Genomic DNA, 18,529 nt, shown 5'->3' with positions numbered 1-18,529 from the left:
TTATAAACTTCTTATAAAAGTGACAATGCTGTCCACCCCTTTTTTACCCGAGGGGAATGACAAAAACCCATTGAAAAAGTTGATCACCCCGTGGAATCCGTCTTCAATGTGGTACCAAGTGACGGGTACCCCGTTGTCCTCCAGCCGTTTCTTGTAAAGGAGCCCGTCGTCCCTTAGAACGTCATATTCACAAGTTATGATACAGGCCTTGGGAAGGTGGGAAATAACAGCTTCTTCAGCCATAAGCGGGGAGAAGGTGGTCTCCAAAGCTTGCTTCACCACCTCGTAGACTTCATCTAAGAAGGACGTGGCCTCTGACGGCTTGAATCCTCTGGCCTTGAATTCTCGCGGGATGTTCTCAGAGCTGATCCACTTCCCGAATCTCGTTTTGATGTCGCTCGGAACATGACACCCTTGCATGACGCTGTCCAACACGGACAAGTCCTTGTTGAGGTACTGCAGAGCGGAACAGATGACATGCTCGCGGTACAAGATGGGGACAGCTCGGTTCTGTTGGTAGGAAGGCAGGTTGAAGTCTATCGCTTGAAGGCCAGGATAGATCAGGATCTGAGCGAGAGGCTTCACTACGTCTGCTCGGCTCACCAAAGCTTGGCACACGGAAGCGGCGAAATTCCCTCCGACGCTGTCCCCGCTGATGATAATGCGAGCAGGATCCGCCCCGTAGTCTTCGGCTTGCTTCAAAAAATGCACAGTGGCGGCCAGGCAGTCGTGAAACTGGGATGGATACTTCTGCTCGGGGGCTAGATTATATCTATAACAAAATAAATGAGGGGCAACAGTTTAATCTTAACGTTTCTGGTTATATTTTAACCCACCAAGGAACCTAGGGCAGCATATATGGAGTGTTTCTAGGGCTGCCAGCCTCCAGGTAGCACCTGGAATGACATAAGAACATAAGAAAGGCCATGCTGGATCAGACCAAGGTCCATCAAGTCCAGCAGACTGTTCACCCAGTGGCCAACCAGGTGTCTCTAGGAAGCCCACAAACATGACGACTGCAGCAGCATTCTCCTGCACCTAATATAATAGGCATGCTCCTCTGATCCTGGAGAGAATAGGTATGCATCATGACTAGTATCCTTTTTGACTAGTAGCCATGAATACCCCTCTCCTCCATGAACATGTCCATTCCCCACTTAAAACCTTCCAAGTTGGCAGGCATCACCACGTCCTGGGGCAGGAAGTTCTACAACTTAACTATGGCAAATGATCTCCAGGCGACCGAGAGGAGTTCCCCTCATTAGTTGAGAGAGGATTTGAAACCCGGAGCCCCCAGATCAAGTCCAGTACTCTAACCACTATGCAACCAACGTCTTTTTAATGGAATTGGAGTGAGCATAGGTTTCTTGAAGCCATCGGCAGAACACCGAATGTTTTTGACCTGGGGGCTTGTGGTATGGAATAAGAACTGTGACCATAAATATGCATCAGTGTATTTGACATCAAAGGGTCTAGATGGTTTTATCAGCTTGTCACATGAGTAGGAGAGTATTTTAATGTTAGCTGTATGCTGATTTAAACAGATGGTCATTTTACGATGGAACATGATTTCTTTCTTTAAGGTGTCTGTATAAATGCAGACTGTAATGCTGTTATTATGCCAATAAAGGTCTATGTATGTGTGTGTGACCTACCGTCTATGCTATGTTTCTGGGAATATGCCAATAAAAGTTGATTGATCGATTGATGTGTGTGACCTGGGGGCTTCCTTATTCTCTTTGCCTGTTTGCCACTCCGCTATACAAATAGGAACAGCTGTTTCTATTGGGAAGGGAGGCGACAGCAAACCGGGGGCCTGCTTTCCAAAGGTTGGGATTCTGACATGCTCTGCCGCAGAGTTTGTTTTGGAAAGCCGGGAATTGGTTGGCTGCCAGCGATGGATGATGCAAAACGCAGCATTCCTTGTGTGCCAGGAACAGGGCCAAGAATGAGCAGGGTACACACACCTCGCAGAACGAGTAGCTCTGGAAAAGCTCTGAACGAACCGAACCCACGAGGTGAAAACCTCTGCAAACAAACAAGTCCCATCCAGTTGTTCAGTTGCAACAGCATTCAAACACTGGGGGGGGGGGAAATTGGGATCAACAGAAATTTGGAGACATCCCTACGTTTCCTGGAAGGGCTAAACCTGCTACCTGATGGCCTGCTCTCACCCTGCCTTGTTTGCATGCTTTCCAGTTGTATCTGGCTGCCCGGGTGCAGAAAAGAGCTACCAAAATGATCAGGGGACTAGAGCGACTGCCCTATGAGGAGCGATCAAAACGCTTTGGGGGCTGTTTAGCTTAGAAAGAAGGCGGTTAAGGGGAGATGTGGTAGAGGTCTATACAATTATGCATGGCATGGAGAGAGTGGACAGGGAGAAGCTTTTTCCCCTCTCATAATACCAGAACACGGGGTCATCTGCTGAAGCTGGAGGGTGAGAGATTCAAAACATAAAAGGAAGTTTTTCTTCACACAACGTATAGTTAAATTGTGGAACTCCCTGCCCCAAAATGTGGTGATGGCTGCCAACTTGGAAGGCCTTAAGAGGGGAGTGGACATGTTCATAGAGGAGACGGCTATTCGTAGCTACTAGTAAAAATGGATGCTAGTCATGATGCATACCTATTCTCTCCAGGATCAGAGGAGCATGCCTATTCTATTAGGTGCTATGAAACACAGGCAGGATGGTGCTGCTGCAGTCATCTTGTTTGTGGGCTTCCTAGAGGCCCCTGGTTGGCCACTATGTGAACAGACTGCTGGACTTGATGGACCTTGGTCTGATCCAGCAGGGCCTTTCTTATGTTCACTGCTGGAAACAGGATGCTGGTCTAGATGCTTTTGTTCTGATCCACTGGGCATTTTTAAATTTTCTTATGTGGTTATGATTGTGGGTGGTGTGAATTCCACTGACAGATCCCCCTCGCAAGGGAAAGGGAATATACTAGTCTTCCCTTCATACCTCCCCAATGGAAAAACCAATGCCAACTTTCATCCCACTGATTTTTGTTTGGCAAATGACAACACCAGATTTTTGTCCTCCATTCTCCCAGAAATTCCAGGTGGCTACATGGATCTCTCCTTCCTTCTCACAATAAGATTGCGAAATAGGTTGGGCTGATAGAAGGTGATTGGCCCAAGGTTACTTGTTCAGCTTCAGAGACAAATCTGGATTTGAACCCAGGATTTCCTAGTCCTACTCGGTCTCTCAAACCCATACTAGCTCTGTTTATATACTCACCCAACTGATACCAGCACCGAATCACTCTCTTTGGCAATGTACCGACAAACATGGTCGTACGAATCTGAAAAGAGGCACATGGAAAAGTTAGAGTCGAGATTAATTTTTGTTTTGTTTCCGTATCCAATCCAGACAAAGGTTTGGAATCAACGTTTTTGTTACGCTGATGATGAAGCCATCTTCCAATTCAGAGAGCCTCGCTCAAATGAAAGAGGCGTGCTGTACCCCAAGAAGTCTCCTTGCCCTAGAGAAAGGGTCTACTTTGTAGTAGTCTACCTGACCCTTTGGACCTGACCCAAAGAGAAGGAATGGAAATATCGAGCACCGGGTTGCCAGGTCCCTCTTTGCCACCGGCGGAAGGTTTTTGGGGTGGAGCCTGAGGAGGGAAGGGTTTGGGGAGGGGAGGGACTTCAATGCCATAGAGTCCAATTCCCAAAGTGGCCATTTTCTCCAGGCGAATTAATCTGTCAGCTGGAGATCAGTTGTAATAGCAGGAGATCTCCAGCTAGTACCTAGAGGATGGCAACCCTAATCGAGCATGAGTCCAAAATGGATTCCATATTTTGAAATAGGACTGTGTTCTTGCAAACGTTGTTCTGATAACACTTCTGTTCTGAATGAGGGATGCTAGCTTGCACAATTTAATTTAATTAATTTACAATTTAATTTATTTCGGTCATTGACCAGCAAAGCAAATATTCAAATAGCTTACACTGAGTCAGATCACTGATCTCTCGAAGTCAGTATTGTCTTCTCTCTGGATGTTTTGGGAATCGAATATGGTTGCCAGTCTCCATATGGTGGCTGGAGATCTCCTGGAACCACAGTTGGTCTCCAGCTCCCCTGGAGAAAATGGCTGCTTTTGAAGGTAGACTCTATGGCATTATACCACACTAAGGTCCCTCCCCTCATTGTGATACATGGCGTAGACCAGTGGTTTCCAACCTTTTTTTGACCAGGGACCACTAGGTTCGGTGCAGGGACCCCAAGGTTCAAAATAAAAATTCTGAGAATTTGAAAATAATCTTTAATCATAACTGTTAGTTAAACATTAAACTTAGAATAATATTTGAATATATATATTTTATAATAGAGAACTTTTAATTGAAAATATTAATTTATTATGGGTTTATAACTTTGTTTCGCAGACCTTAATTTAGTTCTCGCGGACCCCTGGGGGCCCATGGACCCCTGGTTGGGAACCAGTGGCGTAGACCATGCCTGAGAGAGAATGCTGAGGAGAAAAGAATAAGAAGGAGCCTTGAGAGTTATCTAAGAAGACCTGACTGTGCTCTTTGCCACCAGCTGGAAAACGCTGGCCTGGCCACAAAGTCAACCTTGGCAGCCATCTCCATCAGAAGACAACCGTGGGCGAGGAAATATTATGCGGTGTGCATTCTTTCTGGGCTGAGAGCACGCCTCATGGTTCTGCATAAACCGGTAAATGCGCAAATCTTAATAGCAGCAACGCAGGTTGGTTTCTGTCTCCCAACAGGAAGCCTGATGGAACCTCAATACTGTGACTAACTCTGAGAAGGAGGCTGTGGTGTAACACCCTCCCCTTCCCTCTGAGACAAACTTTAGACTGCAAACTCCTCAGGGGAGGGACTCTGTTTAGGATGGTTAGAGACTAGGCTATTGGCTAGGCACTCTGCGTGGGGCTGACCTTGGAAGCACACTCATAACCGTAATTAGTTCAAAGGTTGATAGCCTAACTTGGGGGTTGCTGGGTTTTAAACTGGTCCTTCTAGCTGCAAAACTTGTTTGATCTGCAGCAATGAGCAGGTAGGGTTGCCAGGTGCCTCTTCGCCACTGGCGGGAGGTTTTGGGGGCGGAGCCTGAGGAGGGCGGGGTTTGGGGAGGGGAGGGACTTCAACGCCATAGAGTCCAATGGCCAAAGCGGCCATTTTCTCCAGGGGAACGGATCTCTTATCAGCTGGAGATCAGTTGTAATAGCAGGAGATCTCCAGTTAGTACCTGGAGGTTGGCAACTCTATGAGCAGGTGATGTTAGATTCATGTATGAAATGCTTCATTTGCCCACAGGGTTGCCAGATCCCTCTTTGCCATCGGTGGGAGGTTTTTGGGGCAGAGCCTAAGGAGGGTGAGGTTTGGGGAGGGGAGGGACTTCAATGCCATAGAGTCCAAGTGCCAAAGCAGCCATTTTCTCCAGGGGAACTGATCTCTATCGGCTAGAGATCAGTTGTGACAGCAGGAGATCTCCAGCTAGTACCTGGAGGTTGGCAGCCCTATCTACAGATTGGCAACCCTAGTTCTCAGTCTTGACATAGTAATTTTCTAGGAATGAGCTGTTAGTTTTGTGTATTAATTTGTGCTGTGTCTGTGTGTAGTATGGCTTTTAATGAGCAATTTGTACACATAGTATCTACAAGTTGGAATATGTATAGTGTATGCTGCTGATTTCTTGACGCATAAATAACATTTGGAAACTTGGGGGCAAGGAAAGAGTAAATTACCCCAAAACAAAAATAAAGGGTTCAATTCGCATGAAACAGAAGCAAAAAATAAAAAAATAAAAATGTGGATTTGGCGGAGGGGAAATCTCAGGCACGAGACATTCAAAATCTTTGGCACATTTCACAAGACTCAACACAAACCTCTTGGTCCTGTTGCGAAACCTACAGATTTCCTTCTCTTTTCTGTCAACTGTCTGTAGGAAATTGCTGCAGAACCTTCCACTGAGAGTCCTTTATTTATCCCCTGAGGCAGAGAGCTGGGTTGGACTGTAGCCCCTTAAGGTCTCGCCATGGGGTCAGACCCTGCTTTTTGAATTCCTGTGCCAAATAGGTATGTTTGTATTTGCGCATTTGCGAAAGAAGGAACTGAGCAAATTGGGACCGATAAGCATAGACAGATAAGCCACGCTGAAGTTGTTGACTGGTACGGGGCCATGAAGCATGAAGCTGAATTGCAGTCTCTTTTCCCCCTCCAATATTGGGTGGGGGAAAGGAGAGAAGAACTTTTTAACCCTTTCTCTCCATTTTAAGGAGCCCCGAGGTGCAGAATGGTAAGCTGCAGTACTGCAGTCCAAGCTCTGCTCATGACCTGAGTTCGATCCCGATGGAAGTCGGTTTCAGGTCGCCGGTTCAAGGTTGACTCGGCCTTCCATCCTTCCGAGGTTGGTCAAATGAGTACCCAGCTTGCTGGGGGTAAAGGGAAGATGACTGGGGAAGGCAACGCAAACCACCCTGTAAACAGAGTCTGCCTAGTAAACGTTGAGATATGACATCACCCCATGGGTCAGCAGGGTTGCCAGGTACCTCTTTGCCACCTGCGGGAGGTTTTTGGGGTGGAGCCTGAGGAAAGCTAGGTTTGGGGAGGGGAGGGACTCCAGGTAGTAGCTGGAGATCTGCTATTACAACTGATCTCCAGCCGATAGAGATCAGTTCACCTGGAGAAAATGGCTGCTTTGGCAATTGGACTCTATGGCATTGAAGTCCCTCCCCTCCCCAAACCCCCCCTCCTCAGGCTCCGCCCCAAAAACCTCCTGCCATTAGCGAAGAGGGACTTGGCAACCCTATTTGCAGGGCTTTATCAGCGCACACAAATGCATTGGTAACGTAGAGGGGAGAAAGATGTTGATGGACCGAAGGAACAGAAAGCTGTGGCCGATCACATGTGCTTAAGTTTTGGAACCAATGTTATCCATTTCCCTGAATGCAGGGAAAGGCAGACTGAAGCATGACATGAGGATGAAAATGGAAACGAACAAGACGTTTGCTCATTTCCACGGACTGAATATTATTTTCGGTATTTTCAGGGTCCCAGCTGGGAGGGAGCAAGTTGTGTGAAATGTAAAATCATATTGATTCCTTTTTTTTTATAAGGTGTATAATAGTTGGCTGACTTTTTAAGATGCCTTACTGATACTGCCAAACATCCAGCCTCCTCCATGGAAATAGACGACTCCTTTCCTTCGTTCCGGTTTGGATTCTCTTGGCTGATAAACCCTCACTGGGATGTCCTCGAAAGTTAGATCCTTAATCAGGAGTTTGGGATCTTCTCCCAGTTTTTTCCCTTCTTGGGTGAAGCGGATGAAATGAATTTGGGAACAGAAGCAGAGGTTCTCCAGAATCTTCCCCTGTTTGAAAGAATACATGAAGACGTGAACTGCCTTATACCGAATCCGAGCATTGGTTTGTCAAGGTCAGTATTGTTGACTCAGACTGGCAGCCAGGGTCGCAGGGCAAGGTCTTTCACATCAGATCTGCTATTACAACTGATCTCCAGCTGATAGAGATCAGTTCCCCTGGAGGAAATGGCCGCTTTGGCCATTGGACTCTATGGCATTGAAGTCCCTCCCCTCCCCAAGCCCCGCCCTCCTCAGGCTCCTCCCCAAAAACCTCCTGCCGGTGGCGAAGAGGGACCTGGCAAACCTACTCAACAAATACAGCATGCATATAAACAATAAAAACTGGGTTCCCAAATTAGGGAATGCCATAGAAAAACTGTGTGATGCATACAGTGAATTATACACACAGGGCATTGAAGGCAAGAAACTAACAGAGGCGGTTTGACATTGCCTTCCTCTGCATAGCAACCCCAGTCTTCCTTGGTGGTCTCCCATCCATGGCTGACCCCGCTTAGCTCCCAAGCACTGATAAGCGCAGGCTCAGCGAGGCTATCCGGACCACTTGCAGTCTCTATAACACAAGAGGGGGGGGAAGGGGTAATCCCCCCAGGTGTTGACACCTACCCGTAAATTGGGTTTGATTGGGTGAGCATGCCAGTGTGAATGGAGACCCACATTTGATCACAAAACCTGATTGAATAGGATTTCCTAATCATACCCAAGTGACATGGGGCTAGGGTTGCCAGGTCCCTCTTCGCCACCAGTGGGAGTTTTTGGGGGCGGAGCCTGAGGAGGGCGGGGTTTGGAGAGGGGAGGGACTTCAATGCCATAGAGTCCAATTGCCAAAGCGGCCATTTTCTCCAGGTGAACGGGTCTCTATTGGCTGGAGATCAGGTGTAATAGCAGGAGATCTCCAGCTAATACCTGGAGGTTGGCAACCCTACATGATGCAAGAAAAGAAAGGTGTTTTGGTGGTGGTGGGGGAGTCTTTCAGAGAACACTTGCTGTTCCTATTTTGCATAACAAGTGTTTACTGGAAACATTTGTCTCCATCCTCAACCTTTAAAGTTATTTTAATTTCTCCCTTTCTTCCCCCCAGGGAGAGCTCAGAAAGGTTTTATCCCTGGGGGTGTGGGTGGGGGAAGCGCTAATAAGCATACATCCAAATGATAGTTTTTCAGGTCACATCCATAAAGCATTTGTCTGGTTCCTCAACTTTTAAAGTTATTTTAATTTCTCCCTTTTCACCCAGGGGTAGCTCAGAAAGTGAAGAGCAGCTTTTATCCTGGGGGTGCGGGGAGAGTACTAATAAGCATACATCCAAGATGATAGTTTTCCAGGTCACACCCATAAATTCCCAATTTCAGGCAGATTCCTGGGTTAAGTCACGGGGAGAAAGCATGTGCAACTATTATTGTGCCCTTTGGTATTTTATATATCTGAAAGTCCCAATAAACACACCTGTTGCCTTCGGGCTTGCAAACATAGTTGGAAGACTCTAACTTTTGCTTCTGTGGAAGCAAGCATGGTCATGTACATTGTGCGACTGATAGACCTTCACCCAGGTAAGGCTAGATACTAAATCTGGTTATAGTGCTGTAGACAAAGGGTGTAAACAAAGAGATGGATCGAATCAATAAAGGAAGCCACGATCCTCACTTTGCAAGATCTGAACAAAGCTGTTAAAGATAGGACATTTTGGAGGACATTGATTCATAGTAGGGTCGCCAACGTCCAGTTACTAGCTGGAGATCTCCTGCTATTACAACTGATCTCCAGCCGATAGAGATCACTGAGAAAATGGCCACTTTGGCAATGGGACTCTATGGCATTGACGTCCCTCCCCTCCCCAAACCCCGCCCTCCTCAGGCTCCACCCCAAAAACCTCCTGCTGGTGGCAAAGGGAGACCTGGCAACCCTAATTCATAGGGTCCCCATGAGTCGGAAGCGACTGGACGGCACTTCACACACACACACACACACACACACACACACACACACACACACACACACACACAAAGGATAGAGTCTTTTGATGACTATCACGTCAATCATTCGGTAGTGCAGAGTCACATTGGAATCACTCTTTCCCAGATCTGTCTTTTAAAATTTGGTAGAAACCAATGAGTAACTGGCTCGTGGGTCTGGTGGATTTCTCGATCCCAGTAGCCATTGGTGAAAGTGTCAGTTCCCAGTAGAGGGCTATGCTAGAGGGATGATTCCCTTCTGGAATCACCCTTACGTTGACACCAACAAGTAACCAGCAGATGTTATAGGTAGGGTTGTCAGCTCCAGGTTGGGAAATACCTGGAGCCTTGGGGTGGAACCTGAGGAGTGTGGGGTTCGGAGAGCGGAGGGCCTTCAATGCCACAGAGTCCAATGGCCAATGCAGCCATTTTCTCCAGGGGAAGTGATCTCTGTCACCTGGAGATCAGTTGTAATAGCAGCACCAACCAGGTGCCTCTAGGAAGCCCACAAAAAAGGCGACTGCAGCAGCATTATCCTGCCTGTGTTTCACAGCATTTAATAGAACAGGCATGCTCCTCTGATCCTGGAGAGAATAGGTATGCATCATGACTAGTATCCATTGTTACTAGTAGCCATGAATAGCCGTCTCCTCAATGAACATGTCCACTCCCTTCTTAAGGCCTTCCAAGTTGGCAACCATCACCACATTTTGGGGCAGGGAGTTCCACAATTTAACTGTACGTTGTGTGAAGAAATACTTCCTTTTATCTGTTTTGAATCTCTCACCCTCCAGCTTCAGCAGATGACCCCGTGTTCTGGTATTATGAGAGAGGGAAAAAAGCTTCTCCCTGTCCACTCTCTCCATGCCATGCATAATTGTATAGACCTCTACCACATCTCCCCTTAACCGCCTTCTTTCTAAGCTAAACAGCCCCCAAAGCGTTTTGTGTTTCACAGCATTTAATAGAACAGGCATGCTCCTCTGATCCTGGAGAGAATAGGTATGCATCATGACTAGTATCCATTGTTACTAGTAGCCATGAATAGCCGTCTCCTCAATGAACATGTCCACTCCCCTCTTAAAGCCTTCCAAATTGGCAGCCATCACCACATCCTGGGGCAGGGAGTTCCACAATTTTTACTATGCGTTGTGTGAAGAAATACTTCCTTTTATCTGTTTTGAATCTCTCACCCTCCAGCTTCAGCAGATGACCCTGCATTTTGGTATATTATCAGAGAGGGAGAAAAGCTTCTCCCTGTCCACTCTCTCCATACCATGCATGATTTGATAGACCTCTATCATGTCTCCCTTTAACAAGCTAAACAGCCCCAAGCGTTTTAACCGCTCCTCACAGGGCAGTTGCTCCAGTTCCCTGTTCATTTTGCTGGGCTCTTTTCTGCACCTTCTCAAGCTCTGCAATATCCTTTTTTAGGTGTGGTGACCAAAACTGTACACAGTATTCCAAGTGTGGCCTCACCATAGATTTGTTCAAGGGCAGTATGAAAATTCAAAGGAATTTTCTGCTGACCCCAGTGGCTCCCAGTGGTTGAAGGGGAGATTGGACTCAGAGAAAGCCTTCTTCAAGCCCACTGCCCTTCGACTATTCATTGGAGAATGGAAACGAAGAGGGCCAAGGAACATAAAGAGTCCTTGGCCCTCTTCTTCTCCATTTGCAATTCCTTGTAGGTTCTCACTTATGCCTGTTTATCATACCAAACATTCCTGCCTGGACTCTTTTGTTCCCATGGAGCACAAGTCAGGGTGTGTGTGGAATACAACAGGGAAGCATTTTTGTGTTCCAGCGTAGGAAGTGGCTTTCCAGTAGGGTTGCGAACCTCCAGGTACTAGCTGGAGATCTCCTGCTATTACAACTGATCTCCAGCCAATAGACATCAGTTCCCCTGGAGAAAATGGCTGCTTTGGCAACTGGACTCTATGGCATTGAAGTCCCTCCCCTCCCCAAACCCCGCCTTCCTCAGGCTCTGCCCCCAAACCCTCCCATCGGTGGCGAAGAGGGACCTGGCAACCCTACTTGCCAGGGAAATATCTCTTTCCCACCTGGTGAGGATTTTGGATGGTCCTACAGTAAATGTTTGCAGCCATGCTGGAACAAACCTCTGAGCATGCAGTCCATAATGTTGTGTTGTTTTATGGGGGATGGGATTTACTTTGCTGTTCTGTGGGAATATATATCTCACCCTAAAACGCATGGGCATTTTAGGGTTACCAGCTGCAGCTGGCAATAATTCAAAGGTGGATTCCTACCACCCTTCTTAAAATTGGGTTGTATGATATCAGTATTCCACCCTGATTAAATCAGAGTAAATTTGTGATTCAGTATTTGTTATAATCTTATATGATTAAACATGCTAGCTGCCCTGAGCCTGGCGTCGCCAGGGGAGGGCGGGATATAAATAAAATATTTTTATTGTTATTGTCGTTGCTGTTATTATTATTATAAAGAGAGCAGACCATAATGCCAATAACGTCAAACAGCTAAGCTAAAACAAGGACCCACCAACTGTTGGAATTCTCTGCCCCAGGAGGCAGTGATGGCTGCCAGCTTGGAAGGCTTTAAGAGGGGAGTGGACATGTTCATGGAGGAGAGGGGTATTCACGGCTACTAGTAAAAATGGATGCTAGTCATGATGCATACCTGTTCTCTCCAGGATCAGAGGAGCATGCCAAATATATTAGGTGCTTTGCAACACAGGCAGGATGGTGCTGCTGCAGTCGTCTTGTTTGGGGGCTTCCTAGAGGCCCCTGGTTGGCCACTGTGTGAACAGACTGCTGGACTTGATGGCCCTTGTTCTGATCCAGCAGGGCCTTTCCTATGTTCCTATGTTGTTCATTGTAAACAACAGGATATGCAAGGTCTCACACAACCCTAATAATAACAACCACAATAACAACAACAATAACCCTGATGATAATGACTCATAATCTGTTTTTATTGCATTTTTATCCCACTCTGCCTTCAGGAAACTCAGTTGTCCTGTCAAGTGGCCCGAGTGATATATAAATGTTCATGGCAATGGGGGATTTGGATTCGTGTGTCTCTGATCCGAGCCCGACTACTGTCCCACACTTTTCTGACTTGTACCTTCTTCCTACAGTACACCGAACACCGTGTAGGGTTTTAGAGGTAATGACCAGCACTAGGAATTGTGCCCAGAAGCAAACCAGCAACCAGGGAATATCTTTGAACACCATAGAATCATACAGTTGGAAGGGGCAATACAGGCCATCTACTCCAACCCACTGCTCAATGCAGGATTAGCCTAGAGCATCCCTGACAAGTGCTTACCCAGCCTCTGCTTAAAGACTGCCAGTGAGGGGGAGCTCACCACCTCCCTAGGTGGCTGATTTCACTGTCGAACGACTCTTACTGTAAAAACTTTCCCCCTAATATCCAGCCAGTACCTTTCCACCCACAGTTTAAGCCCATTATTGCGAGTCCTCTCCTCTGCTGCCAACAGGAACAGCTCCCTGCCCTACTCTAAGTGACAGCCCTTCAAATACTTCAAGAGAGCAATCCTGTCCCCCCTCAACCTCCTCTTCTCCAGACTAAACATGCCCAACTCCCTCAGCCTTTCCTCATAGGGCTTGGTCTCCCCCAGCAAGATGTGTGCGCTGTAATTTGTATTTTGCGTTAATGGAAGCTTCCAAATGGTTTCGGAGGGGCCAGAGGATACTTGCCGTGTGTGTAGTTTAAAACGGCAAGGCTGCACGTGTAGTCCAGCATCCCGTTCCCCATGGTGGCCAACCGGTGGTTTTGGAGGACCCACAAACAGAGCCTCGATGCCAACCTGTCCCATTAACATCGATGCTGGTTTTTGTACCAGTTGCATAAGTCGCACCGAAACAGTAACATCAATGGGAACAAACTGGGAAGACTAGCTATGAAAACTGCTGAAATGGGGGGGGGGATCATGACAGCATCAAGGGAACGCAACAAGAAACGAAAAATGGCAGAGTGCAATCGGTTACCTGGATAGCCCCAGGCAGCCTGATCTCTTCAGATCTCAGGAGCCAAGCAGGGTGTTTGTATGGGAGACGTTCAAGGAATACCAGGGTCTTTATGCAGAGGCAGGGTCTTTATGCAGAGGCAAACCACCTCTGTTAGTCTCTTGCCTTGAAAACCTTACTGGATCGCCATAAGTCAGCTGTGACTCACACAATCTATCGGTTCCAGCAGACTCAAGCTCCCACCCGGCTACAATCTCAGTACGAAAACCAAAACGTGGTTCCAGACTCGATCAACTTACCAGAGAGGCTGAAACGAGCATTAACCAGTGTAGGATTCGGAGCTTCAAAGGCTGGTCAATTCCAGGAGGGATCTCCGACGTCGAAAGGTCATAGTAAATGGCCCAAATGAAAACCAGGGCAAAAGGGGCAATCAATAAATACAATACCATAAGAATGAAAGTGTACACTGGCTCCATTTTCCTTCCGAGCGAGGAGGGCTGGTTGGTTTAAGCCTGCAAGTGATTCTGATCTCCTGCTCCGGCGTGGTTCCTAGTGAAGTGTGCCGTGTGCCCTTGGGAAGCGCCGTATTCCATTGGGTGGACTTGGCTCAGGTTGTACCAGAAATGCAGGAAGCCCGCAAGTACAGGAGAGAGACAGAGAGACAGAGAGACAGAGAGACAGAGAGAGAGAGAGAGAGAGAGAGAGAGAGAGAGAGAGAGAGAGAGAGAGAGAGAGAAAAGGGATGTTGACAAATCAAACCATTTCCTACGCTTGTGCAAGTGGTGTCAACGCATCACTATTTCAAACAGTTGTGCAAGTGATGAGCTTCGACAGCAGAGACAAAATTGCTGAGGATTTGCAGCAGTCTGGTAATTGGCTGCAAACCTTGGGATCTGCTGGAGTTGTTTGCTTTTAAAAAAAAGGAGGAATTGCCACACTGCCAATGGCAGCAGTTTTGGAAAGCATGGTTTAAAAGGGACCATCCCAGATGACTCACTGCAAAGGCATGACTCGACAAAGCGCGATCCACAAAGAATGCCGTGGGAAGGAGCGAAAAGATGCCTTTGCTGGAAATCCTCCATGGGATCTGCAGGTCTTTGGCCAAACGCTAGGCCGTTTGGTAACCGAAGGGCTAGGTGTTTGTGTCCAAAGTTTCCCTCTTCAGCCAGATTCATCCAGGGGAGGGGCTGCGGCTCAGTGGTAGAGCCTCTGCTTTGTAGGCAGAAGGTCCCAGGTTCAATCCCCGGCATCTCCAGTTAAAAGGACCAGGCGGTAGGCGATGTGAAAGATCTCCACCTGAGACCCTGGACCAAGGGTCTGATTCAGTATAAGACAGCTTCATGGGTGATCATCCAGACTCTTCATTTTTTTTAATCAGGTTCAAGTTCAGTTTATTGCATATGGCCAAAAAGGCAATTACAAGAGTTAAACATAAAAGTGTGTGTATATATGTTATCGCGGGATGAGTTACTCTAGCCTGGAGGTTCCCAGACTTTTTGAGTCATGGAGCACTTTTCAGGAGACTTACTGGGAACGCATCTTGGCCATCTTCTGGGCATGTACTGGGGGTCACTGGGGATGTGGGGGGGAGGGAGTTGAAAATTTCCTGCATTGTGCAGGGGGTTGGACTAGATGACCCTGGTGGTCCCTTCCAACTCTATGATTCTATGATTGTATTCTATGATTCTATGACCGATCAGGCTTGCAGCATGGAAAGGGAGGTTGGAGCCTTCCTCCTAGCCCTGCTGTGCATGCACTCCACAGAACGCGTGCTCAGCAGGGCTAGGAAACCAGAAGTGGAATCGGGATCGTGCAGGAATCCACCCAGCCCCACCCATAAGAAGCTCCCACCCAAGGTAAGTGGGGACATTGCAACCCTAAGGCCCGATCATCCATAGTTTGATGGCCACAGGCAAACTTAGTCCTGCTGCAACATTTCTGTTTAGGGTTGTACAATTATTCCCCTGACTAGTGTAGGGCACAGACCAGTGGGAAAGTCTCGAGTCCCACATCCTTGCATAGCCCTTGTTCATTTTAATGTAACTTGTACAGATACGGTTCCAACCTCCAGGTACTAGCTGGAGATCTCCTACTATTACAACTGATCTCCAGCCGACAGAGATCAGTTCACTGGAGAAAAGGGCCGCTTTGGCAATTGGACTCTATGGCATTGAAGTCCCTCCCCTCCCCAAACCCCGCCCTTCTCAGGCTCCACCCCAAAAATCTCCCGGTATTTCCCAACCCAGAGCTGGTCTTTTATGCATGGCTGCTTCACTCACCGTCACCCCTCCGACGCCTTCGGGTCTTCGTTTGGATTATGCGTGCTGTTTCCAACCATCAGAGGTCGCCTCGTCCTCCCCCTGCCTTTCCCTGTGTTTCGCCTGCGTTTTCAAATTTGAGATAAAACAGGTATCTGAAAATGCGGGCACAACGCGGGGAAACGCAGGGGGAGAGCGAGCAAAACAGCCAGGCATAAAAGACCTCTGTTTGTCAGCAATTTCCAGATTCCAGGTGTCAACCATTAGGGCTCCCTTGAATTAAACAGTGTCACTCCCTGTTCATTTTGAATCACAGATGTTTACCGGCTTTGGTCATAATTCCCTTGCTTAGCTTGTTTCTTCCTTGATGCTGGTCACATGCATCCTGTGGCTTAAGATGTAAAGAAACATATGCCTCAGGGCATGGGTTGTTTGCTCTGGCTTGGATGCTGTTAGTAAACAGGATTCTTCCCCACCCCCACTGCTTCCCCACACCATTCCTCGCCTTAGGGTTGCCAACCTCCAGGTAATAGCTGCAGATCTCCTGCTATTACAACTGATCTCCAGCCGATAGAGATCAGTTCCCCTGGAGAAAATGGATGTTCTGGCAATTGGACTCTATGGCATTGAAGTCCCTCCCCTCCCCAAACCCCACCCTACTCAGGCTCTGCCCCAAAAACCTCCCGCTAGTGGCAAAGAGGGACCTGGCCTTCCTACCTCACCTCCCGGGCTTTCCCTGACTTTCCTGCAAAGATGACAGCAGAGTTGGAGTGAAACCCATGTGGATAGGTGTTTGTGTTTTTATTAGGGTTGCCAACCTCCAAGTACTAGCTGGAGATCTCCCGCTATTACAACTGATCCTCAGCAGATAGAGATCAGTTCACCTGGAGAAAATGGCCACTTTGGCCATTGGACTCTATGGCATTGAAATCCCTCCCCAAACCCCGTCCTCCTTAGGCTCCGCCCCAAAAATCTCCCACCGGTGATGAAGAGGGACCTGGAAACCCTACCTGAGCCCTGTGCCCAAAGGCTCATAAAAACCTGCAGCGGGCCCACCTTAGGCCTGTTTCCTGGTTGCCGTAACGTCTACCTTGGATCGTACTTACGAGTACCTGCCCGACATTCTCTTCGCGACAGTGATGATGATTCCTGTGACCACGCCGATTGTGACAATGATCCCAATGATGATCCCAACCAGCGCAACTGTTTCCAGACCATCTAAAGGGTACGAGAAAGATAGCCAAATTGAGTGGTAGGGTTGGCCAACCTCCAGGTACTAGCTGCAGATCTCCTGCTATTACAACTGATCTCCAGCGGATAGAAATCACCTGGAAAAAATAGCCACTTTGGCCATTGGACTCTAAGTCCCTCCCCTCCCCAAACCCCGCCCTCCTCAGGCTCCGCCCCCAAAATCTCCAGGTCTTTCCCAACCTGAAGCTGGCAACCCTATGGCCACTGCGGATCTTCCCTTCCTTTAGGAATGGGATTCCTGCTTCCTAATGGCAAGAGGAAGAGGAAGAGTAGTTGATCTTTATATGCTGACTTTCTCTCCCACTTAAGGGAGACTCAAACCGACTTACAATCACCTTCCCTTCCCCTTCCCACAGTAGATACCCTGTGAGGTAGGTGGGGCTGAGAGAGCTCTAACAGAGCTGTAACTTGCCCAAGGTCACCCAGCTGGCTTCATGTGTGGGAGTGGGGAAACAAATCCAGTTCACCAGATTAGCCTCCGCGGCTCATGTGGAGGAGCGGGGAATCAAACCCAATTCTCCAGATCAGAGTCCACCACTCCAAACCACCTCTCTTAACCACTACAAACAGCAGCAGCAAAATGTTCTTTTTCATCACCGTTTAAACATTTTGATGTTTTAAACTTTCTACGCCATATCTGGCTTTTAATCTGTGGCTGGTTGTAGGCTGCAGGTGCCTGGGAGAAAGCTGTGCATATAAATGCCTTAAAATAAATACATACATCTCCATCATCTGTAGGCACTGTGCATGATTAAAATCACTTGCTCTGCAGAATTTGATGCCTCCTTCCAGCTCTGCTGAGAGCAGCATGACTTTTGTTACATATGCAAACAGTGTATGCCTTGTCGAAGGCTTTCACGGTCAGAGTTCATTGATTCTTGTAGGTTATCCGGGCTGTGTGACCGTGGTCTTGGTATTTTCTTTCCTGACTTTTCACCAGCAGCTGTGGCAGGCATCTTCAGAGTCCTTCAGTGTTACTCCTCTGAAGATGCCTGCCACAGAAAATACCAAGACCATGGTCACACAGCCCGGATAACCTACAAGAACCAGTGTATGCCTTCTCTGAAGATGTGAGCTATGACTCACGAAAGCTTATCCCCTGCCAGGGATTTTGTTAGCCTTTAAGGTGCTACTGGACCCTTGCTCTTTCCTAGTGTATGATGTACAAATGCAAGGAGAAAGAAAAGGGCCGCACCAAGGACATGAAATAGAACGGGGCCTGTGAGAAATGGATCTGTGGATATATTCCGAAATGGAACCCTGTTACTAAGTAAGAGCTTGTAGTCAAGCCATTAGCAGATAATGACCCAAACGTATCCTTGGGAGTCACAAATTTTTTGCCTATGGCATTTAACGGTATTATCTTTTAAAATTTTAATATGTATCTATTTATTTAAAATGAGAAAACTCAAAAGAAAGTTATATATGATCTTAGCTGTTCTGTTTGTTTTATACGTAGTTTGTTTCCCCTTTTGCTTGTGACCTGTTGGTCTTGGAGCAGTAAATAAATGGAATAGAATCACAGGAGATTAAAAAAAAATAAATAAGGCCAAGGCCAATGGTGCGGAATAGGTCAAAATATATTTTATTGCTCAGTTAAAATTCCCTATCCATTTCTTCAGGGGGATCTGTTAGTCTTGCAGTTTTAACTGAGTAATAAAATATATTTTGTACCTATTCTGCACCATCGGCCTTGGCCGTGTTTTATTTTATCTCATATAATGTATAAATGGCATGAAACTGTATAGA

The 18,529-nt window shown here is 47.3% G+C and overlaps 1 protein-coding gene across 1 annotated transcript; it reads right to left on the bottom strand.

The window, feature by feature from the left end:
- On the bottom strand, positions 1-13,747 carry LOC130491235 (arylacetamide deacetylase-like 4). The gene is made up of 4 exons (XM_056864946.1): positions 13,571-13,747; positions 7,126-7,342; positions 3,242-3,305; positions 1-772 (listed from the first exon to the last, which is right to left on the bottom strand). Exons 1-4 carry the CDS (start codon positions 13,745-13,747, stop codon positions 1-3), a joined length of 1,230 nt encoding a protein of 409 aa, XP_056720924.1.
- Positions 13,748-18,529: the final 4,782 nt, after the last annotated feature.

Source organism: Euleptes europaea, chromosome 19 (assembly GCF_029931775.1).
Source record: "Euleptes europaea isolate rEulEur1 chromosome 19, rEulEur1.hap1, whole genome shotgun sequence".
Lineage (NCBI taxonomy): Eukaryota > Metazoa > Chordata > Lepidosauria > Squamata > Sphaerodactylidae > Euleptes > Euleptes europaea.
Note: the sequence above shows the minus strand (reverse complement) of the source record. Positions and strands in the feature narration are given on the sequence as shown.

Excerpts from the sequence above, each read along its gene's own strand:
- LOC130491235 (XM_056864946.1), bottom strand. The coding sequence starts at position 13,747 with ATGGAGCCAGTGTACACTTTCATTCTTATGGTATTGTATTTATTGATT. Across the intron at positions 7,343-13,570 it reads TGCTCGTTTCAGCCTCTCTG|GGGAAGATTCTGGAGAACCT; the intron begins GTAAGTTGATCG and ends TCTTTCAAACAG. Across the intron at positions 773-3,241 it reads TCGGTGCTGGTATCAGTTGG|ATATAATCTAGCCCCCGAGC; the intron begins GTGAGTATATAA and ends ATTTTGTTATAG.